At 41.8% G+C, this 25,807-nt stretch overlaps 2 protein-coding genes across 2 annotated transcripts in view; both read left to right on the plus strand.

Annotated features, from left to right (window-relative positions):
- ERCC5 (ERCC excision repair 5, endonuclease) overlaps nt 1-6,747 on the plus strand; it is a 32,902-nt gene extending 26,155 nt beyond the window's left edge. Inside the window, exons 14-16 of the mRNA XM_077753902.1 lie at nt 2,950-3,150; nt 4,262-4,363; nt 6,065-6,747. Of these exons, the coding sequence (XP_077610028.1) occupies nt 2,950-3,150; nt 4,262-4,363; nt 6,065-6,653 (892 nt within the window). The 3' untranslated portion in view covers nt 6,654-6,747. The remainder of the gene's footprint in view (nt 1-2,949; nt 3,151-4,261; nt 4,364-6,064) is intronic.
- Nucleotides 6,748-8,465: 1,718 nt separating this feature from the next.
- On the plus strand, nt 8,466-24,391 carry LOC144223271 (putative methyltransferase-like protein 21E). Its single transcript, XM_077753984.1, has 5 exons — nt 8,466-8,512; nt 9,513-9,592; nt 20,163-20,323; nt 21,316-21,451; nt 23,752-24,391. Exons 1-5 carry the CDS (start codon nt 8,466-8,468, stop codon nt 24,174-24,176), a joined length of 849 nt encoding a protein of 282 aa, XP_077610110.1. The 3' UTR covers nt 24,177-24,391.
- Nucleotides 24,392-25,807: the final 1,416 nt, after the last annotated feature.

Consider the following 25,807-nt stretch of genomic DNA (forward strand, 5'->3'; position numbering starts at 1 on the left):
GACCTGAGCTGAAATCAAGACTTAGCCGTTTGAGCCACAAGATGCCCCTAGTGTCAGTTTTTAATGACTCCGTGGTAGTCTTGATGTGTCATGATTAATAAATTAGATGCCGGTTGTTATTTTTATTTTTTTAAAGTCTAAACAAGCATGACTTGAGTGTCTTTATAGACATAGGTTTCGGTTCTTGCCTGATTGTTCTTTTAGGATAAGTAAAAATGGTATTTAGCTTTTCAGTTTGATATCCCAATTTTTTTTGTTGGTTGAAAACTTGCATTTGTAATACAGTGAATGCCTGTTTATGCCGTTCTTTTTCTCCCAACAAATTTAGCTTGTTTGTTGTCAGTTGAGTGGTGTACATTTTCAGAGCCCGCTGAGCCGTCTCTGCTGGTCGTCGGCAGAGAGCAGCGTCAGCCGTGCCTGGCCCGGCAGCGAGAACACCGAGAACACCAGTGCGGAGGGAAAGGGCGGGAAGGGAGGCAGAAGGGCAGGAAGATCGCCCATGTTGCCTGTTTTCTCTTCTGCTTCCCTTTCTCCCCAGCCGACTGTGGCCAGTCCCCGACGCCAGCCCTGAGAGGTGGAGCCACTCTGGGCCTGCCTGCTGAGCTCAGCCCCGCTGGGCATCGTTTGGCCCACAAAAAGGGGCTTCGATTTTGAATTGGGTGCCAGTATGTAAATTGGCAGGTTTCACAGAAAATTTGGAGGAAATGAGATCTGAAAACACTGGGCCCAAATAGAAAGAGCAGGGCCGGAGAACAGCAGTCCAGCCAGCTGGCCTGGCCGGGGCACAGACCCTTCAGTCTTACGACAGTCACCCAGCTCCCTCTCCTGGCCCCACGGCTCCTGGCCCCACGGCTCCTGGCCCCACGGCTCCTGGCCCCACGGCCGGCTGCGTCTTATGTGAGTGCCTGGCCCTCTTGCTTTAAGGAGGTTGTGTGATGTGTGCTCAGCGTGTTGTGCAGATCCTCCTAGCTGACAATCCTAATTACTTATCTCAGAGGAGAAAACTCAAAAGAGAGTGGGGAAGAAAGACAGGTATTCTCTTTGTGCGCTCTTGGAAACAGTATCGTAAAACAGGGCGTGTTTTCCGATTTTCATTTTGGTCCTGCAGTGGAAACTGCAGTTATATTTTTCAACACAAGATGGCGCCCCAGCATCGGTGAGGTGGGGCCAGCTGCGAGCAAATCTGAGGGTTTCTTTTTTTATTTTTAAAATGTTTTATTTATTTTAGAGAGGGAGATAGAGACAGCGTGAGCAAGGGAGGGTCGGAGACAGAGGGAGTCACAGAATTCAAAGACAGGCTCCAGGCCCTGAGCTGGCAGTCAGCACAGAGCCCGATGCGGGGCTCGAACCCATGAACCGCGAGATCATGACCTAAGCCGAAGTCGGATACTTACCTGACTGAGCCACCCAGGCGTCCCATGAGTTTCTAATACTAATAGTAAATTAGTATGTGAAGCAGTGGAACATGAGATAGAGGGTTTTTTTTTTTTAAATTTTTAAATGTTTTATTTATTTTTGAGAGAGAGAGACAACATGTGCAGGGAAGAGTCAGAGAGAGAGGGAGCCACAGAATCCGAAGCAGGCTCCAGGCTCTGAGCTGTCAGCACAGAGCCCTACATGGGGCTCGAACTCACTAACCATGAGATCATGACCTGAGCCGAAGTCGGACGCTTAACCGACTGAGCCACCAAGGCGCCCCCCCTCCCCTTTTTTTTTTTGAAGTTCCATTGAAGGTGTATTCGGTGAGCATTATCTTTATGGTTTTATTTTAACTTTATGCCGTTCATTTTTCCTAAATGTTATCAGTTTTTCTGGTTATCTCCTGCCGTATTACAAAATACTTTAAACCTCAGTGGCTTCAGTGGCAGCCAGTGATTTTGCCCACGAATCTGCAGTTGGTGGGGCTGCGTGGACGTGTCTTGTCGGATTCCACGTGTGTCTGGGGGTGGCTCAGCTGGGCTAGAGGACCCACTGGAGACGGAGCCCCGGGTTGGGCCCATGGTGCCGACGGTCAGCCAGGGGCTCGGCCAGAAGGGCAGCCCAGTCCGTCTGGACCTCCTCAAGAGCCGGGGCGTCCTCACCGTATGTCAGCTGCTTCCCAGGTGGAGTCTCTGAGGGTCAGGTTGGGGAAACTGCCCCTCCAGACCTGGCCCAGCATCACTTCACGGTCACAGAGCCCACCCGGCTTGAGGGAGGGGCCGCGGACCCCGCTTGTGGGTGGCAGGAGTGTCTTGAACTTGCCATGGTAATTTATGCGCACAATAAATTCAGAAAAAACTGAAAAAGGAATAAAATATGAAGAAGACCACGAACAGCTCTGTCCTTGCTTAGAACATTGCCTAACACAGTAAAATAATGGTTGTTACTGTTTTTCTTATTTTAAATTGCCCTGTTTATTTTTTCTCTTTCCCCACAGGTATGCATTTCCCCCCAAATTGACGTCATACTTTATATAGAGTCCTGTTCTGCATTTTTAAAAATTTAACATGTTTTTGGCATTTTTACATATTCTTAAATATTCTTGCATTGTTACTGTAGTTGGTTTGAGGCAAATGATACATTTTACTTCATTTTACCTCTGAGAAAGAGACCCGGAGAAGCTGTGGGCTCTGGAGGGAGATTCTCAGGGTCTGACCATAGCAGTCCCGGCTGTGAAGTGTTGTGACTAGAGACTTCTGCTGGTGTTCTGTTTCTTCATCTGTGACATGAGGACAGTGATGTCGAACAGCTACGTCAGGGCCGGGCCGGTAGGCGCTCAGTCAGTGTTTGCCATCGTTACATGTTGTGGTGACGAACATTAAAAATAATATGGCTCTTCCTCAGTGGGTCATAGGATTTGTTCTGGATGTTCTGGAGGTGGGCCGCGAGCTTGCATCTTCCGTCTAAGTGCAGGCCTGAATCTGCAGCATATCCACTGTAATGTTGTGGCCTGTCCCCTTTGCCTTCTAGAGAGTGGTGGCATGAAGCTCAAAATAATAAGAAGATAAGACCTAACCCTCATGACACCAAAGTGAAAACAAAGTTACGCAAGCTGCAGCTCACACCTGGCTTTCCGAACCCCGCTGTGGCAGACGCTTACCTCAGACCCGTGGTGGATGACTCCAGGGGCTCATTTCTGTGGGGGAGGCCGGATCTCGACAAAATTAGAGAATATCCTTTTACTCTTAAAACATAAAGGGACACTGAGCAAAGTGTGTGTTTCCGTTGCAAACTGAGGGAACATGAACTAGGATCAGCTTTTTCTTAACATTCTGTTTATCTAAGATGCTCCTTCTTCTCTCTCCTTAGGATTTTTTTTTTTTTTTTTTTTTTTTTTTGGTGTGGTTAAAATACACACAACAGAATTTATCATCTTAAGATTTTAAGTGTACCCTTCAGTGCCATTACACACATCCACACTGTTGGGCACCAGTCCCCACCCTCCACCCCCATATTGTTTTCATCTGAAAAGAACTGAAACTGTCCCCCTCGAATGGTAACTCCCCATCCACCTCCACTCGGCCCCTGGTCACCACAAGTCAGCTGTCTCTGATTCGACGACTCTGAGGACCTCCCAAAGTGGAAGTATGTCTGGCTTATGGCACTTAGCATCATGTCTTCAAAGCTCATCCATGTTGTCATGTGTGTCAGAGTCTCCTTCCTTTTATGGCTGAATCATACTCCATTACGTGGATGCCCCACATTTTGCTTATCCATCCATCTATAGCTGGATACTTGGGTGGCTTCCGTGTTTTAGCTATCATGAATAACCTCTTTAGTGTTGAAGAGGGTCTTTCTGGAAATAAGTAGTGATAAACATTCATAGATACTACCACATAATAAGTATTCATTCATTCTGAAAGAATAGAAAAGATTTTTGGTTTTGTTCTTTATTATTATTTATATGTTCCTTTCTGCATATTTAAGTAATCACTTGGATAGATGTTTAAATGTTTAATAGTATTAGTCTAACCACAGTATTTTTCTCCCCAAGAAGTATGTATGATATCTGAAACTTGTTAATCTAGGTTAACTGTGCTTCATACTAATCAGTCTTTGATGAGAATTGGATATGTCGTGTCTTAGAGGATGTTGAAAAGGACACAGTGCCACGTGATTGTGTTGCAGAATTTGTCATTCTTTTCTCTTCCTCTCTATTCTTTATAAATATGAAAATCTTTAGAGATCTGGGGAATGGAATTAGGCTGGGTTCTTTGTACCTTTTTATTTATCACTTGTTTAAATATCTTTAAAAGCACGTAGAAGCCTTAACTGCCTGCATATTTTGTCAGCGTTATTTTGGCTGGAACAGGACGAAGACAGATGAGTCCCTGTTTCCAGTATTAAAGCAACTGAACGCTCAGCAGGTAATCCTGGGAGCTCTGTTCCTAAATTCCGGGGGAGGAGTGAACTCAGGAAGGCTGTGAGTGGCAGCTCTTATAGACCAGTTACTCTTTTATTTTAGGGCATATGACATGCATTTTTAAATTATTATTCTTCAGATAAGAGAACAGAGGAAACAGAAGAAGAGAAAACCGCACTTTGTCTTCATTTTTGAATTTCACTCTTAAGCCTGGACTTTGGTGTCTTTGCATATTCATTCTGACTTTGAAAAAAACCGGACTAATAATGGATCGCACATGGAGATGTTTATGGTTGAATATTTTGCTTTTTCAGAGCTATTTTCATTTTTTGAAAGTCTGGGAAGTGTCTAGTCCAGAGCAATCCTGATCATTAAATCCTTAAGTACGAATGCTCCTTAATTCTATATGTGAATCATCATCATTATGGCATGTTGGCAGGAGAGATTTTTGAGGAGAAACAAGGCCTTTGTATGGCCCTCAGTTCTCCTGAGTTGGTACGTTAATTGTGTCTTGCTCATCTGTGAGTATGTTCCTGCCCACACAGAAAGCTGTTCCCGCCCAGGAACAACTTCCAAGATATTTCTCCTGAATGGTTTACCTGTGCATACGGACCATATCCTGTAAGATACATATATTTATGGTTTTCCTGTGCATACGGGACCGTATCCTGTAAGATACATATATTTAAATCTATTGTCATCAAGGTCAGTTAGTCTTGAAAAAGCACAAGTAAAACTGAGGTAGACAGCCCTTCCAGAAAGGGTCTCCTGTTGCTTATTTGAGGACTGTCTATAATACAGACATTGATTGCCAGCAGACTCGGAAAGCTTGTTGGCTTTATTGAAATACATTTCTTCCCTTACCTTGTAGAAGTTAGTATAAATTTGTTTCCCCAAAATTAGAGAGTGGAAAAAATGAATTAAAATTATCTATTATTTACTTTCTCTGACAAAGATGTTAACATTTCGGTCTATTTTCTTTTATTTCCCCCCTTCTCCTCGTTCCCACATAGATTTGTTGTCACACATAAGTGCAATCTGATAGATCTGGCTCCCCCCCATAATCAAAGAGGACAATTTTCTGTGTATTGCACGGTTTTTGTAATTTCAAATGACCAGATTGCATTTCATCAAAGAGATTTCACTTACTGCTTTAGTTCACTTAGTAGGCCCTCCATTTTCAGGTTTTCCTAAATCATGTGTTCTGTGAGGAACATTAGACATAAAGCTTTTCCCGAATGTAACTGTCCTTGTAAAAGTGGATTTGCTAACAAAACGCATGCCTGTTTCCTACGACTCCCAATGCACAATGCTGTGAGGCCGTCTCCTCTGTGTCGCATGAGCATGATGTGTTCAGAAGAGGGGAAGACAGGAATTTAGAGACAGACCCCATGACACTGTGTTGCCCCAAAAGGAGATGGTATTTTTGGCTTCTGGGAAATATGTAACTCTCATTAAGTGCCTTGGAAGGGGGGGTCCTTATTTGAGATGTGGACGGAGGGCTTTGGGGCTGACAGAGGTGGTACAAGTACTGCTTTAAGTATGATCCAGAAAATAAAATCTACTGTCAGCAAATCATGTCGGAGAGATTTGGCTTTTGAGACAGAACGAATTCATGTTCTCCGAGAGTCATCCAAACTGGTGATCAAGGTGGAGCTCTTTGATTTGCTTTAGAAAGCTTACCTACTTGCCTGATTTTTTATTTCATTTCATTTTTTTTAGACAGCTCCGAATTGATTCTTTCTTTAGATTAGCTCAACAGGAGAAACAAGATGCCAAGGGTATAAGGAGCCAAAGACTTAACAGAGCTGTGACATGTATGCTGAGAAAAGAAAGAGAAGAAGTGGCCAGTGAAATAGAAGCCGTGTCCGTTGCCATGGAGAAAGAGTGTGAGTTCCCTGATATGGCACAGGGAAGAACCCAGAAGAGAAGCCGGGAGAATAGACAGAAAGAGTCCTCAAACCTGAAAAGAAAGAGGCTTTCGGATTCTAAGCAACAGAGTGAACATGGCGGGTTTCTGGGGGGTGGCTGCCTCTCGCCGCCACCCGGGGCATCTTCAGGGGAGGATGCTGAGTGTGTATCTTCAGCGAGCCTGCAAAGTGGGAGCGTGGCCCAGGAGCCCCCCGCCAGCCGTCCGGCTTTGCGGAGCGCGGCGCGCCCTGCCCCCATCCGCGTTGAAGACTCGACCAGCAGCAGCTCCAGTGACGATGACCGGGCAGGGACGGCACCAGTGCTGGTGACTGCCAGATCTGTGTTTGGGAAGAAAAAGGGCAAACTGAGAGGTAGCAGAGGGAAAAGGAGGAAAAGCTAACTTAAACCAGTGTGTTCCCTGTCATCGGGCATAACTTAACATCTCGTAATGAATTCGTTGTGATGAAATAGAACAATTAAAAGTATTTGCACAATTTTTGTATTGTGTGGTTTGTAAAAATACAGATGCGGACCTTGACAGTTACTTGTTTTCTAATATGTCACATTTTTCTAGTGTTTTCCACGTCATTGACTATGTCCTTGTATTCCATTTCTATTAGCATACGGTGTCTGATGCTTTCTGACCGCACTGACAGAAAGGAAGGGATTTCTGTTGGTCAGTAGTCACTGTCTGTACGCATTCCCCCCCAGCCCCGACTTCCTGACCCAGACGAGAAGAAAGATGTCCTTATTTCCTATGCCATAACAGTGGCAGTTTCCCACAACTACGTGAAGTCCCGTCCCCTAGGGCCACGTGAGAGGAGAGCAAGAGGGAACTTCACTTTGCTGCAACATCCTTTGAAGAGTATGTTTGCTGTGGTTCTAGCAAAATAATGAGGAAGCCGCGATGGGGTGCGTGATGCCCCTGTGAGGTTCCCTCCTGTGTATGGGAGCCTCCGTACCGCAGTGTTTCTCTTTTAAAATAAGTTGGTTGTCACAAGCTGACTTCTGTGTAAATGGCTATGGGGGCTCAGGACCGTGGCTGAACCGGTGTAGGTGGGTGACTTCAAGGCTGGCTCCCAGAGCTCAGTTACTGCTGACAGACACGGTCCTCCAGAGTGGCCCAGCCACAGCGAGTTTATTGCTGCTCCTGCTGAGTCCTCTCCCCACTGCGCCTGCCAACGTCCTGACTGCTTACAGTGAAGAGCAGGCTGCGAGTAGGCCGGCGGTTACCTGGAGCCTGGGTTCCTTGGCCTTCAGAGGTACCGTCTGCCCAAGTCTGTGTCTTTTCTTACATCTTTGGTCTTTCCGTCTTGGCTGATTTTCTTCCCTCTGCCTTCAAATAATCGAAATCATCACCGATGAATACTAGATGCAGATACCTTTCAACAACCGTCGGCTGATTGCTGGCTGCTTTTTCTTTAGGCTTTTGTTTATTTTCACCTTTTAGCCCAACTTCTCAAATACTTGATCTGCAGCTCCTGCTTTGCCTTGCTTATTACTTACTCGTTCCTAATTTGAAATGTCTCCTCTGCTTCGATCAGTCTTCTCTAGCAGCTTTCTTCTAGAGTTGACCATGACTTCCGTGTAAATATACTCGGATCTTTTTTTAATGCTTCTTTTCTCTGGAGGTATTTGAAGCAGAATATGTGCTCTGCGACGCAGCCAGGCGTATACGGGGGCAGGTGCACAGGTGACCCACACCCTCTTCCTTCCTATTCAGTCTGAGCAGGAAGGAATTGAAATTTGATGCCTGTGCCCAGGGCACATTCTCTAATGTTCTGGCCTGGTTGTGTGATTCTAAAAATGATATTCACACCCGGGCAGGTGACCTAAACAGTCCGCAGCCTCCGCCTCACAGGACGTCACAGCTGTGAAGTCTTACATAACCCTTGTCATCGAGGTCCAAAAATGTGTGTCTTTGCTCACATCATCTTCACTGCCTTGTCCAAATGGCTTACATTCACCTACTGGCTCCAGCTCTATTCACGAGACACTCGCATGGAATATTCCTGCTCTTCTTCAGCCCCCTTGTTTACAGGCATCCCAGCCTCCTTGCTGTGTACCCAGAGGCTCCAAAAGCCGCAGCTGTCAGGGTCCTAATCCCTTCCGGGAGGACTCGCTGCCAGTGTATATATGTAGCAAACTGCATGCTCCTGGGCTCGCCTTTCACGCACCCTCAGTGGTCTCTCCAGCCAAACAAAAGTTGTGGATGATACTTTTTAAACGTCTAGAAACTCAGCCCACCCGTTTAGGTATGTCTGGACTTCGCATTTAATAAATGTTGACCTTCAGGCAGACACGTGTAATAAAGACTGCGTCTTTTACTGGAAGAGGAACGAAGTTGGGGACAGAACGTGTGGCCACTGTTCCTCTTGTTTCGCCAGCGCCCGTGGGGATATCATTTGACTTTTTGTCTTCTTTGTCAGGGGTGGGGAAAAGTCTTCTAACTTATGGAGGCATACTGCCAAGAAAAATGTGGTGGCCGTGAAAAGTGTTTGGGGATCCTCGGTAGAAAGGAGTGCTGTGTAACTCCCTGGTATTACAGGGATTGTGTATGACAGGAGCCAAAACTGAGATGCCAAACATCAAATCATCTCTTCCCTAAATTGTAATAACAGCTCGTTTCAGCTTGTTCACAGGATACGGTCTATTTGAGAGGCACAGAATAATTAATTTTAAGCATGTTTGCTGAGCTGGTATGGATTCTTCAGAGTAGAAGCTACTTAACAGACCATTTGGTGGCGGAGCTATTAGACACTGGGTACTACCTACTAATACACTGATGGAAACCAGTGAACTTTGCATCTGCTACAATTTCGGATTAATACTGAGGTTTTCATTACACCGGGCGAAATCCTTTTTCTCCCAATGTTTTAATCACTTCTTAAATGTTAAGATTGCCATCTGACCAGTCAGTATAAAGATGATGCCTTTCTTTGTGACAGCTGAGGTAGTCTTTGGTGAAGGATATGTTTTCTTTCTCCAGTAGCTTTTGACACTTCTGACTCTTCTTTGTCCGAATTTTGATTTGTGCTGCAAAGATGGTGTTGTGGTGGTCTATCTTAAATCATGATTTATCAATATATTAAATTTTAATATAATTAATATAATTTTAATTATATTAATATATAATAAAATTAATATAATTTTCTATCTAGATTTGATGTTACTTAAGCTTCACTAGGTAAATATAAAAACACTTAACACACTTGAATTAATCATTACCATTTGATATTTTATTTTATCATTTGCCTAGTTTTCAAGAAATGATCAAGAAAGCATCAATATACAGCCATCCATTAGTTCATCACTTAATGGATCCAGGAGCTCAAAAAGGTAAATTATTTTATGTTTCTTTATGTAATTTGACCAATTCTAAGAAGACAAACAACTAATAGAATAGAAGTGCTTACCTTTGTGGTGTTTCTTAATGTCTTTTTTTTAAAGTTTATTTATGAGAGAGAGAGAGAGAGAAAGAGAGAGGGTGAATCCCCAGCAGGCTCCATGCACAGTGTGGAGCCTAGTGTGAGGCTTGACTGTGAGATCATGGCCTGACCCAAAATCAAGAGTCAGATTCTTAAATGACTGAGCCACCCAGGCACCCAAGCATCTTTTTTTTTTTTTTTTTTTTTAAAAGAAAGGGGCGGGGAGGTGGGGGGAGCAGAGAGACAGGGAGAGAGAACCTCAAGCAGCCTCTGCAGTGTCAGTGTGGAGCCTGACTCAGGGCTCGAACTCACAAACCATGAGATCATGACCTAAACCGAAATCAAGAGTTGGTGGCTTAAGTGACTGAGCCACCCAGGCACCCCAGTGTTCCCTAATGTCTTAAAGAGAGCCAGGACTTCTCAATTGCATATTGTATCTTGGCTTGTATTTGAGAACCTGACAATATCTAGAATAATGTGTGATGTCTACTGCTATGCCTATGGTCCTGATGATATGTTAGAGATAATTTTCACAGACAAATTAAATATATAGACTTGCTAAGTACTTGGAGTTTTGTTTTTAATAAGAAAAAGTAGAATAAATTTTTTCCCACGTGCTATACACTAAAGACATGATTATGATTTCTAAGTGATTTCTTTTTAGATAGGAAGAGAGAAAAAAATAGTTTTGGATAAGACTACAAGTTTTTATGAATGCCTGCGTGAAAAACGATTTTGGACTATAAAAACATTTTAAGCCTGTGTTTATGGTTCCTCTGATGTATTAATTAGAGAAAAGTACATCATGCAATTTGATCGCTCAGGAGAATTAGAAGATTGAATTCTGCTACAATAGTAATTTGAAATTGACCACCCCCTTATTTTTACATCATTTTAAATATCAAGAGTGACGTTACATGAATTGTGTAATGTAACTGTCCCCAGTGCCTTGTGATAAAAGTGCAGACAGATGCTCTGAAAGCCTTGGAAAAGCGACTACTATGTTTTTGCAGAACATTTGTCGTACAAATTTAATTATCTCGGCTTCTTTCTTCTTCTCTCTCCTTTATCTACACACTGTGGAAGTTTTCTATGAAATGTAGTCCTGTTTCCTTATTTTTCCTTTTTTAGGCCTGCCAGGTGGCCTCTGCCTAGGTGAACACATCTTTAGGCCGAGAGAGCTGGGTGTATGCCCAGTGTTGGCAGCCTACGTGGCTCCAACACACACGGTTTTACTGTAGTGATTTCTGCAAACCTAAACATTTAAAATCGCGATCCTTTGGAGAAACCAGCCATTGAGGTGATTTGAATGAAGATGCAATTTCTGTGCAGTTTATGAATAAAATTTCGTCGTTAGCATTATCATTAGTAACAATACGTAGTTTCAACTGTGCGTACAATAATTTGGCAAATTACAAAGGAAATGGAAGAAGTTCAAGGTAAGGTTGAGACAGAACTAGTATTAAAATATTTTATAACACGAGAAAACACACCCCATAATCATCTACATAGCCAATTAAAGCTTTAAAAATATGTTCACGGGCAGATTAAGTGTGTGCTGCTGGGGCAGAATCAGATGGCATTTTTTTTTTTTGGAAAGACTTGTACTAACCGGTGGAACACTCACTTCTTGTGTGCTTTATAAAGGATATTGACTTTTCTGTCCTCACTCTTATATTTTATACTTTGTGTCTTGTGCTTGGGAAAGATAAAGCAAACCCATAATCCAGTTCTTATATTTCGGCACTGACCTGAAGGTCCAAGAATTCTAGGATGTCACCTAAATTATACGCAGGTTAAAGTTAGGACTGTGGTAGGTACTAAAATGTCCTCTGTCTATGGTTTCTAATGCTGCATTAAGAGTCCAAGCTGTCTACCACCTCATCCACATAACTTTTCAAAGTATCTTCTGTTGTCTAACCTCTGGCCAACAGCCCCTCTCTAGCTGTTAGTTAGCCCACCTAGCAATGTGTTACAAAATAGCTCGTCAGGGTCTGCAGCCTTGGAACAGATTAGTCCTCACCCAAGGCTCAGTGATTTCTGTGCATGACTCCCAAATCGGCCTTGCTACCTCATGTCAGTGCAGAGCAGAGATACCAAAATGGGATTAAATGGTGCAGATTTCCTGGGGGAAGTGTTTGCGGAGAAGAAGGAAGGAAGGAAGGAACAGACGTGCACAGGGGAGAGCCATCAGATCACGGCGCAGGTCTGACGTGAGAGGGGAGTGGGTTGGCTTCAGCGGGTGGCCCCGGGGGAGACATGGCTTCCGAGGGCCAGGTGGGAGCGACGGGCGGCTGTGGTCCCAGCGGCAGGCTCCCTCAGGCTGAACAGCACACCTCTGCAGCCAGCGTGTCCTGCTGCAGAATAATCTGCACGAAGAAGATGTTTGCCCTTTGCGGATTTACACCGCCACCCAACCTATATTTTCTATCTCAGTTTATGGCGACTTCATTCCCCGGCTACTCAGAAATCTGGAATCAGCCTACTCTTTCCTCATACCCTTCATCTCTGTATCCCATCAATTTTACCAACTCCTGCTTCCCGACCCCTCATGCTCCCTGGCGGCATCAGTCACCTCGTTTCAGGTGTTTATTCCTTCTCTTAACTGGCGCAGCTGTCTTCCGCCTGGCTGCCCCTCCTCTAGGCCAGCTCCCCTTCCTTCTCTTCTGTACATCCGTCTTTATAGCTGCAGGATCTTTTCAAAAATTCAAATCTTGTCACATTTGCCTTGTGCTTAAAATTCCTCAGTGCCTCATTCTTTCCAACAGGACAAAATCAAGACATGACCTAAGAATTTTATATCATTCTCTATCCTCCACTCATCCTACATTTCAGTCCTCAGAGTTTCCTACATTGGAAAATTGGTCAAGAGTCTTGGCCAGTGGGCTTTTCGCACATGTTGTTTTCTCTGCATGACCTGTCTTGCCCTCTCTCATTTGACTCTGGGACTCATCATCATCAGGGCTCGGGTCCTGCTTTCCTGAACTTTCTCTTTCCATTTTTGAGTGAACTAGTTAGCTCTCTGTTATAACATGTATATGTTGCCCTATCTTTAGATTCATAGTGCCCAGGTTCTCAAAAAAATGAGTGAATGAATGAATTAGCTATAACTGAGGCTATTGGCTGGACTTATAATTTTCTCATTAGGAGTGATCTTGTTTCTGGTCCCCAGTTGGTTGATTCTTTTCAGAACCAAGTGTTCTGTATTATGTAGGGACACCAGGTGAAAAGCTTCCACAAGCATCTTTATAAATCTTTCCAGAGGTGGATCAGTGGCTTTCAGAAGCCATATTACCTTAGTATATAAAGAAGAAAGTTTTAGTAATTTTATTGCTGTTTAGGGGACATATCAAACTATAGTCTGAGGCTATAGGGAGGTTTTTGTTTTTGTTTTTTTTAGTAGGTGGAGTACAACCACACAAATAATTACTAATGTGAGAAATCATTCATTAACATTTTAGGTGTTTGAAAAGCAGTCTGAACAACGATTTGCTAGGACTGGTACATCCTCCACATATTGAATGAACATAACTCGTAAATAACAGTCCGCCTCAGACATCTTCAGAACACAAGTGTGAGTGTCAAGTTCGCAGGTCCACTGCGGCCCTCGAGGGGAGGGTCTGCCGCCACTCGTACATCTCACGAATTCACACTTGGCTCCTGGACCCAGTGTCACCGCCCTGGTGCTGCTCTTGTCACTTTTGCCAGGAGCATTGCTGCCGTGTTCTACAAATTAGCCTTCGCTGCTGCTGTCAGAGCTACATTTGCTCCTCTCAATTCCTGCCCTAACGCCTCACCAGAGGAGCACACGTTTGTTCCCTTTGTCCCCGCAAGTGCAATCCCAACCTGCTCCCTTAGGCTTATTTTCCACAACACCCCAACATGCACCTCGTACACCAACTCCAGGGGTCTGGGCGCTTCATCTCCCTTGACCTTGCTTCGTCCCTTCTCTGCCTGGCCACCTACCTCTTCCTTCCTCCTTGAGAACAGCTCCAGATTCACCCACTCCTGGTGCTTCCCAGAGCACTTTAGAAATGCTTTTTATTGTCCTTATCACACTTCATTCACATTCGTTTAGGTGTCTGTCCCCACAGTGAGCCCAGGAAGCAAATTTTGAGTACAACTAATTTTGGTTCTTTTTTTCTTTCCCACTTGCATCCTGAACCATCTAGTAAAGGATGAATTGTCTTTCTTCTGTACATGTAACATCATTTGACCCACTTTATCACAGTGATGGCCTCTGTATATTCTTGAAACTAAGCAGAACTCCAGACAAAAAATATTTGTGAAATCTTCTCACGGATTAGTTTTAACATCAGGCCCAGGACCTTGACATTGCTGAGGCATCCAGAATTCTATCTTTCAGGTTAGCCTGTGACCATTTGCTAATTGGAAAATAAAATCTTTAACATCTTTTTTTGTTTGTTTTGTGTTTAATCTCTAGCTATTTCTAAAAAGCACATGACATTCATCTTTGAATAGAAGATCCAGTTGAATGACAAGGCTCTTTCATTTAGTAGAGGGGTTTTTACTTTAAATTTTGCTGACGGGTTTTCATGACAGCCCTCAAATGGAAGCTTAAATTCACCTGTCAGAGCTATTAAAGACATTTTTTTTCAGGGATGGGGAGGGTGTATTTCTGTGATCTGACCCTTCCATTTATTATTGTTGTTATTGACCTTATAAGTATAAAAGAGAAGAATCTAGACAGAGCTTCTGTTTTTGAAGGCTTGCTGAAATCCAGTCTCTGAAGTGAATTCATTGTTAAATTTTCTTCTTAAGAGAAGCAGCATCATAATGTAGCAGAATCCTGCTAATTTTCACTTCATACTTGAAACACCTTTAATTCTCAGGAGAACAAGAGCACCTGGTAGATTTTATTCACTGTCAGCAAAGATTTTAATAGCAGAAAAATGGTGTTTAAGACTTTTTTGTATCAAAGAGCATTAAAATAGATAAGCCCAAAATAGCAACATAGTTAATTGTAATACTGTCTTAATTATGTTTTATTTATAATTTATTTTGATATTTATGTTTCAATATTAAATTCGTTAATAATACTCCTAAGGTTGTAGTAGATAACTCTTATCTAAAAGTAAAGACAATCAGAAGCTTTCTGCTTTTCATATAGGAAAGTCAAGATTCAACATTTTGTATAACATTACTCAGTTTTAGTAACTTGTCCCAGGGCCTAAGTGCTAGATAACAAAAGGAGAATATGTGTGGAAAAAACATCCTTCAGAAATGTAAATTAGAATTCCATTGTATGATAATGATATTACTTTTGGAAGAAATTGGTCTTCAAATCTTAACTAAAGGCCAAAGAATATCTATTCATTCATTAATCTTCTCAAGATTCATTCCCATATTCAACAAATAACTAAGCACACATTTTATTTTATTTTATTAAAAAAATTTTTAAACGTTTTGAGAGACAGAGAGAGAGAGAGTGAGTCAGAGCAGGGGAGGGGCAGAGAGAGAGACACACACACATACATGGAATCTGAAACAAGCTCTAGGCTCTGAGCTTTCAACATAGAGCCTGACTGGAGGCTCGAACCCATGAACCACGAGGTCATGACTTGAGCTGAAGTCAGACACTCAATGGACTGAGTTACCCAGGTGCCCCATAAGCATATGTAATTTAAACAACATATTTTTCGAATACTATGTTTGGAGGATAGAATTCTCCTTTTTATTATAAGGCTTATGTAAGAATGCCCTTATAATAAGGCAGCTCTTTCCACTGGATTTCACTTCAGAGACTCTTGTCATCAAAGTGGTGATATTGCTAAAACTTAACATTAAACATGTCTTTTGATTTAAATAAATAAGTACTGTTAAAACTGTAACTTAAAATCATTAAATAGAAGTTTATGCTGAAAAACAGCAAAGTTTTTAGATAGAAATAACTGCACATGTGTGGGTGGGTGTTATATGCTTTTTTTTTTTTTTAATGTTTATTCAGTTTTGAGAGACAAGGAGAGACAAAGCATAAGTGGGACAGGGGAAGAGAGAGAAGACACAGAATCCAAAGCAGGTTCCAGGCTTCCAGCTGTCAGAATAGAGCCTGATGCAGAGCTTGAACTCACAAACTGTGAGATCATGACCTGAGCTGAAGTCAGATGCTTAACTGGTTAGAGTCACACAGGTGCCCCAACTTTGAAAATCATACATATTACATATAGACAAATTATTTTAAGGAGCCAAATTTGGTACATTTTGGTTTCTTGTTATAAATTGTACTAAATTTTTATGAGATTGACTTCTTAAGGAATGCCTGTAGTATTTATATATTATTTAAATACAAAAGAGAATATTAATATAAAACATTACCAATTAAATTTTATTCAACCTGACAATATTTTTACATGGGCACCCTAGGTATATAATTAATTTTGAATGACCATGTATGGATAGAGAGTTGTACTCTTTTAAGTATATACGCAATTAATAGTGGCTATTGTTTCATTAAATCTCTTTGGGGATCCTTTATTTTGGAAGGTGTAAATAATTTTTGATTATAATAATGTATTCACAGCTGTCTTTTTAAATCTCCCTTCTTTATGAAGGTAAAGATGTAGTCATTCTTTAAAAAATGACTAGTTTTGTTTATTTAGAAAGACAGTAAAAAAAAAAAAAGCCAGGAATCATTTGTTATTACACTGTTGTTAGGACAGCAGCACTAATCTGGTCTACTAACCTTTAAAAGAAAGTGCAAAGTCAGAGATGTCAGGTTGTAGCAGTAAATATTCACTGGCAAAGTTTTTATATCAAAGATTGGAACTTTAGGAGACACTCCTGGGATTTAGTGTACTCTAACATCTATTAATCCCTGATACCTTGGGTGACTTGTCAGAAAGCGCTGCATTTACAGAGTATGTTGGGAGGCCAAGAGGGCACATTCAGCTAAAGGTCAAGGAAGCAATTAATGTTCTCTGCTTTTCCCTAAAGAACTTCCACAGCAAATGCTGCCTCCTCCCCTACCCCATTTTAGCAAGGCATGTGAATATAATGAGATGAAAGTTAAAGTTCAAGAAAAGCATATTACCAATATTATTTGGTTCTTAGAGCCCTTCTTGCATGTGAATGCATGCTGTCGTTGAAAAAGTGCAGTGCATTGGATTACAAGAGGTGGCTTTTACTGAAAAGTATTGGTTTTTCATTGCTTAGTTTTTCTAGATCCCTGCCAAAGGTCAATGCTTGTGGTGGTGGTAGACTGGAGTGTAGACTGGGCCCGTTCTATGGTGTGCAGTTAAGTGGGAGTGTTTTGGGGGTAATACCTGGTTCTGTGTGGATCCTTGGAAGGACTCTCTTGAAGGATCACAGAATTTAGGACAGGAAATCATGTTGACAGGAAGTCCTTCCGGGACTGTGACCTCTGAGGAAAGTTTTCAATAATGTCAAACTTGATCTGCCTCCATCTTGCCATTCTCCTCCCTGAACACTAGGGAATGATGTTATTGGAGCTAAGAGGGCAGAGTTGGCAATAACATCTTCTCTTAGGACTTAGGGACTCAAGTCTCTCACTTCTCTTCTTGCCTCAGTGCAGTGGAGAAGTTTGAAAGTCACTTGAGGCTTTTACATTACTGTTGAATCCAGAATTTTAAAGACTGGCTCTGGAGCCATACATGCATGTACATATTTTCCCCTTTCCTACCATTTTGGAACACGTTTTAAAAATAAAAGTTTGCTCACCCATGAAGCTTACTTTTAGGAATAATAGAAAAAAAATGGTCAGATTTTGGTTTAGTATTGAGAAGAATTTTGAATAGTCACATTTTCTAAATGCTCCTTATGAAGTAGCACATCTGTCTTCACTGGAAATATTCAAAGAGGTTGAACAAGCCGACTATGTAGTTTCCACCTAACAGGAACATGAGGTTCCCAAATTAGGTGTAAGTTCCGACTAGAAGGTATCTGAGTTGTTTTCCATCTTGACATTCTAGGATTCTATGACATTTTCATTTTGAGTGGTGCATCTGTTTTAAAACTTTGAATAATTGCAATGTTGGAAATTGTGAAAGTTTTAACTTTTTGAGATTTGGGAAATAAATTTTCGATGAGGAGCTTGTTTTCTATGAAGACCGGAATGAGAAATTTTTGTACTGCTCCCTGGTTTTTTGGAAATACCTGTGTTTGTTATTTGTTTTTTTTACTTGCTTATTTTTGGATCTCAGGACTGAGGTGTGAGTTAATCATCCCCATCAGGTCATGATGCACTCCCATCAGGCAAGACTCCACTGTTGTATGTATATCTGTCTGTATGTTCCTCCCTCCCTCCCTCCCTCCCTCTCTCTCTCTCCTTCCTTCCTTCCTTCCTTCCTTCCTTTCTTTCTTTCTTTCTTTCTTTCTTTCTTTCTTTCTTTCTTTCATCTTTTACCTGTTAAGAATTATGTTGAAGAGAACTAGACTGGGATACAGTGCTGGAGTAGAGGATGTGGCCAAAAGGACTAGCCAGACTCAAGAGCACAGAAGCAAGACATGAAAAGTCAATGGAATTTAAGGATTGGTATAAGAAATAAATAGCTTCTCTGTTAATGCAAATCATAGATCAGAGGTTATACTTAAGACACAGTTCCTTTGCTAAGCCATCCCTTAGTAACCTCTACCATGGTGAGTTCCCTCTTCTTTATTTATCTCTAGAATTTTCTTTTATTCCCCAGCTTTATTGAGGCATAATCGACAAATAGGGGTTATATACATTTAAGATGCATGACTGATGTTTTGAAATACATATATATATATATACACATACTATATATATTTCTATATAGATATATAGAAATGAACATGACAAACCAATTAACATACCCATCACTTCATGTAGTTACTGTGTGTGTGTGTGTGTGTGTGTGTGTGTGTATGTGATAACACTCAAGGTCTACTCTCTTAGCAAATTTCAAGTGTACATTATTATTAACTGTAGTCACCATGCTGTACATTGGGTCTCCAGAACGTATTCATCTTGCATAAAGGCAACTTTGTACCCTTTGACCAGTATCTACCCCCTGTGCCCAGCCCTGCCCCTGGCAACCACCGTTCTACTCTCTGCTTCTGTGAGGAAGTATAGAATTTTCTATTTGGTATCTCACAATCCAGTATTTTTGTTTATATGGTGATCTTGTTATATTATTTAGTTTCATGACCAAAGTACAAAACAGTTATGATAATGATAATAATTTATCAAGCTTTAGGTAATGGTCAAGGTACTAAGCACTTTGCATGCATCATCTTATTTAAAGCTCTCAACACTACTTAATGTAGGTTCCTCTGTCACATTTTACAAATAAGAAAATAGAGACTTAGAGGTGTGTATCTTGCTCCATAACTGGCTTATAAATTCTTAGAGACAGCTAGTTTTTAAAAAGTTACAATATAGCTTTTTAGGAGTAGAGAAGGAGTTTTGAGACCATCAAAAAAGAATTCAAATTTTGTCCCCTTCATTTACAAGTTACTTGAGCTTGGTCAAGTTAATAAAACTCTCTGAATCTTAGTTTTGTTATCTGTAAAAGTATAAAGAATAATGCCTTTTCTCACATAACTGTTGCAAAAATTACATGAAATAAAAAAATTATATGAAAAATCATATGCAATCTATTTAATATGTTCTGGGATGTTAAATATGTGCTCAATAACTGGTAATGTTGCCTATGAACCTTATGCAGTGTCACGGATGTTAAGATGCCATTAATTGCCCCAAAGTAATAGTACTAAAAATAAATAATAATAAAATAATGCAAAGGTACATTGTTGGATAGTACTGAATATCTTTTTTCTGGGTAAAGGCAGGTCATAAAGGAAATACAACTATACATTATTGAAATATCTGGAATTGCACTGTGTAGCCAATATGAATAGTCAAGATCTTGTATTTCATCACCAATCTTTCTCTTCTTCTAGATAAATAGATTGGTAGCCCTTGAAATACATTGCATTTTTTAAAAATATCAATTATTGTTTGTTTCACATGGCTTTGCAGAAATGAGTAATGCTGATTTCAACTTTGGTGAAAATCAGAAAGCTGTGGATGTATGCAATGTGAGCTTTTAGTAGGAGTTATTTTATTTTATTTTTATTTATTTAAAAAAAATTTTTTTTAAATGTTTTATTTATTTCTAGGAGAGAGAGAGAGACAGTGTGAGCAGGGGAGGGTCAGAGAGAGAGGGAGTCACAGACTCTGAAACAGGCTCCAGGCTCCGAGCTGGCAGTCAGCACAGAGCCCGACGCGGGGCTCGAACCCACGAACCGTGAGATCATGACCTAAGCGAAAGTCGGACGCTTAACCGACTAAGCCACCCAGGCGCCCCAAGTAGGGAGTTATTTTAAAATAGTTCACCTTGCTGTTGCCCTGTACTGAAGGTCAATGAATACTCAAAAGTTACTTAGAATAAGCAGAAATGCTACATTTCCATCGGGTTCTTTTTCCTGGTTTTTACTAGCACAACAGCCACAACATTAAGTTCTTCTTTTCCTTTCAGAGAAGAGAGATGACGACAAGAAAGTGGTCGCAGAGATCATGGCAAGATGTTTTGTTCCAACTTTAATAACAACCACCTCCTGGGAGGGGTTTCGTTTTGTCGGTCATGAGATTCGAATCACTGAAGCCGTGGAGTCTTACGGTGCTGTTGTTTGGCCATCGGTATCATTTCACTTAGAATTTGCTACATTTCAAGGATTTTTCAGCCAGTTTTGTTCATTCCTGTGTACTATTTGGAAGGAGAAAAAAAATAGGTTCCATAGTTCTAGTTTATGACCTCAAACAACACTAAAACTTGGGAAAATGCTTCCACCAATCAATTCTATTTTTGACTTGAAGGGTTGATTGACAACGAGTGCTGTTTACACCATCAGTGTTTTGTGACCATTGGAGTTTAGAAGAGCAAACATTTTTAATTTCCCATTAAACTGGCTCCATTTGAGTTAAATAGTCATAATGAAATCTTAGTCTCAACATTCAGAATGTCCTAAAAGGTCACCAATCCTTTACCAATTGTCCATGAAGGGGGCAGACACTGCCTACCAGTGTCTGCCCCAATCCCACACACTTCTTTGAAATGGCTATTATTATTAGAAATTGCTTTCTTTGTTTTACTTTATTGTTTTAAAATGTTTATTTATTTTTGAGAGAGCACGAATTGGGGAGGGGCAGAGAGAGAGAAATCCAAGCAGACTCCACACTGTCAGCACAGAGCCTGACACGGGGCTTGAACCCATGAACCATGAGATAAAGATCTGAGCAGAAGGTGGTCATTCAACCAACTGAGCCACCCAGGTGTCCCAGAAGTTGCAGTCTTTGAAGATAAACAGGGGCACCTGCGTGGCTCAGTTGGGTGAGTTGACAGCTCAGCCTGGAGCCTGCTTCAGATTCTGTGTCTCCCTCTCTCCTCTGCCCTCCCTCCCACCCCGGCTCCTTCTCTCTCTCAAAAATAAAAAAAATAAACATTAAAAAAATTTTAAAGATAATCAAACCTACACAAGTGAGTTCCATAGTTCCACTTCCCTTATCTCCCTAACAGTCCCCGAGGACTTTTTCTAGTCTAAATGTTGAACCCGTTGGAGGATGTACCCCTGTTGTGATGTGTACATACATCCATACATGCTCACACGTGTACACACATGTCATAGCATCAGTGTATATGGTGTGTTTATCTACTAGACTTTAGTGTCTGTANGGAAACAAATGTAAAGCACTATAATATGGTTGACAAAAATGTGATTGAAATTGGAGCTGGAACAGGGCTAGTCTCCATCGTGGCCAGTTTACTTGGTAAGTAGGCAGTCTTGACTGAATGGGGTCAGAGAATTTCATGATCAGATGCCATTAGTTACTTTCACTCTCTAGTTTACCATGACCTAAGTTAATTTCTAACTCCTTAGTTGTTTGAATGGGCTTCATCAAGACACACCGCCAATTTTATTTATTTATTCATTTATTTATTTGTTTGCTTGTTTTGAGAGAGAGAGAGAGACAAAGACAGCAAATGGGGGAGGGGCAGAGAGAGAGGGAGAAAGAGAGACAATCCCAGGCAGGCTCTACACCATCAGCACAGAGTCCAATGTGGGGCTCAACCTCATGAAACCATGAGATCATGACCTGAACTGAAATCAAGAGCCAGACTCTCAAGTGACTGAGTCATCCAGGCGTCCTGAAACACTGCCAATTTGAAAGTCACCTTACTGGTTTCTTTCAGAATTTTCTGTGAAGTTCTATTAATTCTGCTCATGCAGCACCAAGTAATGAGTGCATTGTAACTGGAAGCTGTGTTCAGGCCTCCTGGCTGCTTGGGGAAGCCTGTGGGATACAAGGCAGAGGAAGTAGCTGCTGCTGGCTCTGGCGGTCTTTATTTAAATGGCAGCCCTATTTCAACATTCCCGAGCAGCTGGATATCCATTTTGGGTTTTGGAGTCCTGTGCCTTCGTGCAAAAGCACCTATTGGAAGAGAGAAGGAGTATTATCAATCACATCTGCTTCTAATTTTAGGCATTTGCCCTTGAATTTCTTTTCCCAGCTCATCTCTGTTGTTCTTCTGGGACTCCTTCTCTTACCAGAATTCCTGTGTGTCACGGAATGTGTCTACATATGCCTGATCCCGCTTCACTTGGTGTCTTGTTGTTACCTGTTGCGTTGCCTCTATTTTGCTGCCTTCTCTGATGTGTGCTCCCCAAGTCTGTCTTAATTTCCTTGATTTTTAGGAGTGCACANCCATTTGGTTTGGGTAGTCAGAGGCGCTACTGGATTTATACCCGAAGGGTTCCTGATCAGGAGCACATTTATGCTTTGGAAAGTCATTTTTTCCATTAAAAAGAATTGGCCCTTTTAAGCTGCTTGTGTAACTTGACACAAATAACAGAAGATGGAAATTTTGTTCAGTCAGTGTTTTAAGGCTGGTGGCACTTAGCTCTCTCAACACAAAGATCTTTCTAGTCAGGTAGTTTGTGTTCACTCTGGGAAGGGTGGTGGGGAGGGTCTTCCCGGTCTTGGGATTTTAAAAAGATTTGTTGAAAATGCTAGAGCTACCCACACTAGAGTGTGACAGTTCATGTTTCTATGATTCTATGATACACATGTTTCCCTCCCACTTCAATATTTCCCACAAAACATAATCAATGGCCAGAGAAACTGTCACCATGAATAAGGAGGGCTTCTTAACTCGTCTGGGCTGTGCTAGACTTCTCTCCCAGTTCTGCCTTTTTATTTCTTACACTAGTCTGTTCTTGTCTGTTGATGTGGGATTGGCCAGCACCTAGATTTATCTACATGTTATTTTCAGCCTCTGTGACTGCTAAGAGTTTACTTTAAGGGCCAAATTTTGTTCGTTATTGCTTTTTACAATTTTGCCTCTTCCAAATTCTTCCTGAAAATGACCACTGCTATTCACTTTTAACTCAGAGGCTGTTCACATCTTCTTCATCTGAGTATCCCATCCTGCATCCATGGTCTTTGGCTGTAGGAACACTATGTCCATGTTGTGGCCAGGTTTTCAACGTCTTTTGATGGGAAGATTCATATTTGTAATGGGGTCAAACATGGGTGGGCATAAACATGGATGTGATGACACTTCCAGTGTAATTCCATTAAAATTTCTTTCCACACCCGAGTGCCTCCTGTTTAGTGATAGAAAGCCCCACGGAATATACCCTCGTTTCGGTTCACATGACGTGGGCTCAGCATTCTTTTAGTGGAGGACCTATGTATCTTTCAGCAGTGACTTCTGATTATACCATTGAAGGTTCCAAATATTGTGACTTTTCTCTTTTTCTTGATTATTTTTCTCCTAGCATGTAGTAGATAAATAGAAAATAACAACAGAAATAATAATAAAAACCCCAGGAGAACATGCAATGGAGTACAAAAGTACCGTGGGAATCTAAATTTTTTTTTTTTTTTTTAGGGGGAGGTATAAGGCTGCTTTAGCATCTGTTCTGAAGACATTTTCTGTGTTTACCGGCCAGTCTTCTCCATGGGGTTAGCGATCATGCAGAATTGTAAATGCATGTTGGATTGAAACCTGATTGCTTTACCTTCTCCCTCGAGGATTAATTTTCCTACTGTCCTTTGTTCCATAGGTGCACACGTGACTGCCACAGACGTACCTGACCTACTAGGAAACCTGCGATATAATATTTCCCGAAACACCAAAATGAAATGTAAGCATTTGCCTCAGGTTAAAGAACTCTCCTGGGGCGTAGCTTTAGATGACAACTTCCCCCGATCTTCCAACAATTTTGACTACATCCTGGCAGCTGACGTTGTCTACGCCCACCCTTTCCTGGAAGAACTCCTCATTACCTTCGACCATCTGTGCAAAGAAACTACTGTCATCCTCTGGGTCATGAAATTCAGGTTGGAGAAAGAAAATAAATTTGTAGATAGATTTAAGGAGTTGTTTGACCTGGAGGAGATTTCCAGTTTCCCCAGCCTGAATATTAAGTTGTATAAAGCTGTGAAGAAAGGCCGAAAGGCCGGAGGAGTGCAGGGAAAGGAAAGGTAGTTTCCAGAAGAGTGTTCCTTTAAAGAAGACCCTGGACGATCTGATGCAGCAATGACTTTCCCAAGTCACTTGCCTCATAAAACTTGCCTCACCCCTGGCAGGAATTTTCCCAGATATAGCACCTGAGTCTAGGGGACGGCTAAGCCATACTGTGTGGTCACTGGTTAAGACACTGGTTAAGAGAGTAGATGAGGTCTACTCTCCTCATCCCTCAATAGCGCCACTTATTATTATTATCATTTTAATAAATAGTACTATTGTTTTTAATGTATAACTGTAGGATAATTTTTAATGTCTCTAAACTGAACATTGTTATTGCTTTAGACATAAGGTTATCTGATTCTCTCTTTAGCAACAAAAAAATGGATTATAATGAGACCAGCAAGTAAATCTGAAAAGGCAGACACCTACTATAATGGTCCCTGTGAGGTTATATATTGTGGCTTTCACGAGTGCCAGCTTACAGGTGGTCTCTGGTCTCTGCTGGCAGGCTGGGCCCTGAGTGCAGCCTCTGAAATCAGTCACCCATGTGGAGTTGAGGTTATGGGCAAGGACATTTCACTCCAGAAAATGAAAAATGACTGGAAGCAAACATAGACACAGTTGCGATTTTGGAAAAGTTACTGTTTTATTTTTAATGCAAGTTATGTTGCATCACAGAAGGAGAAACAAAGACAAAAACTTTAGGTTGAAAATACACATGAAAAGATTTAGGCCCCTAATCTCAAATCATCAGACATAGGGCTGGTTTCAAAGTTTGGAGCTTTTCTGATGCACATCTGTGGACCTGGGTACCTGAAGTCCTACGTGGTTTTCTTCACATGGACCTTAGAGACTAGAACAAAGACTGATGTAATTAAAGTCAGGGCCAGGGGGGCACAGAAGGAGGATTCTGCACCCGTGGGTCAGGCTCCGTTGGTTGGTAGTTCACTCTTGTGATGTTCCTCAGGCTGTCACAGCGCCGTCGTGGTGGCGCTTCTCCTAAGCCCAGCTCTGTGCTCTGCTGGAGGTTGTCAGCCACTCAGGGTCCAGCAGAGCTGACAGGATGGCTCCCTAGGGTCCTGGTGTGTCAGAAGGGTGCCGATGTACCCCCAGTGGGTTTTTGGTTGTGCGGCCCACTGGGCCGTCTCCCTGTGACTCCCAACATTCACGTGCTCTTTCCTACTTTTCACAGCCGGTTAAAAGAAAAGTCATGTGATCCTCACCGTCTTTCTAGGAAGTCTAGGGACTGTCATTATCCCGGCTTCACAGCCTTGCTGGGGCTCAGAGGGTGGTCACCCGCCCCCAGGGCCCAGCTTATCTGAGAAGATGGCCTGTGTTAAGTTTATTTATTTATTTTGAGAGAGAAAGAGAGAGCAAGAGAGAGAGCAAGAGTGCACACATGTGCACATGAGCAGGGGAGGGGCAGAGAGAGGGAGAGAGAGAATCCCAATCAGGCTCTGTACTGTCAGCACCAAGCCGGACGTGGGGATCGATCTCACAAGCTGTGATATGACCTGAGCTGAAATCAAGAGTCTGGACACTTAGCCGACTGAATCACCCAGGTGCCCCCTAGGGCCTGTGTTCTTTACAACTGCCCTGCTTCTATGTACTTAAAGCAGCAGTTTTCAAGCTCCTTTGTAGATGAGTGA

The sequence above is a fragment of the Crocuta crocuta genome, unplaced genomic scaffold (assembly GCF_008692635.1).
Source record: "Crocuta crocuta isolate KB4526 unplaced genomic scaffold, BGI_CrCroc_1.0 scaffold31, whole genome shotgun sequence".
Lineage (NCBI taxonomy): Eukaryota > Metazoa > Chordata > Mammalia > Carnivora > Hyaenidae > Crocuta > Crocuta crocuta.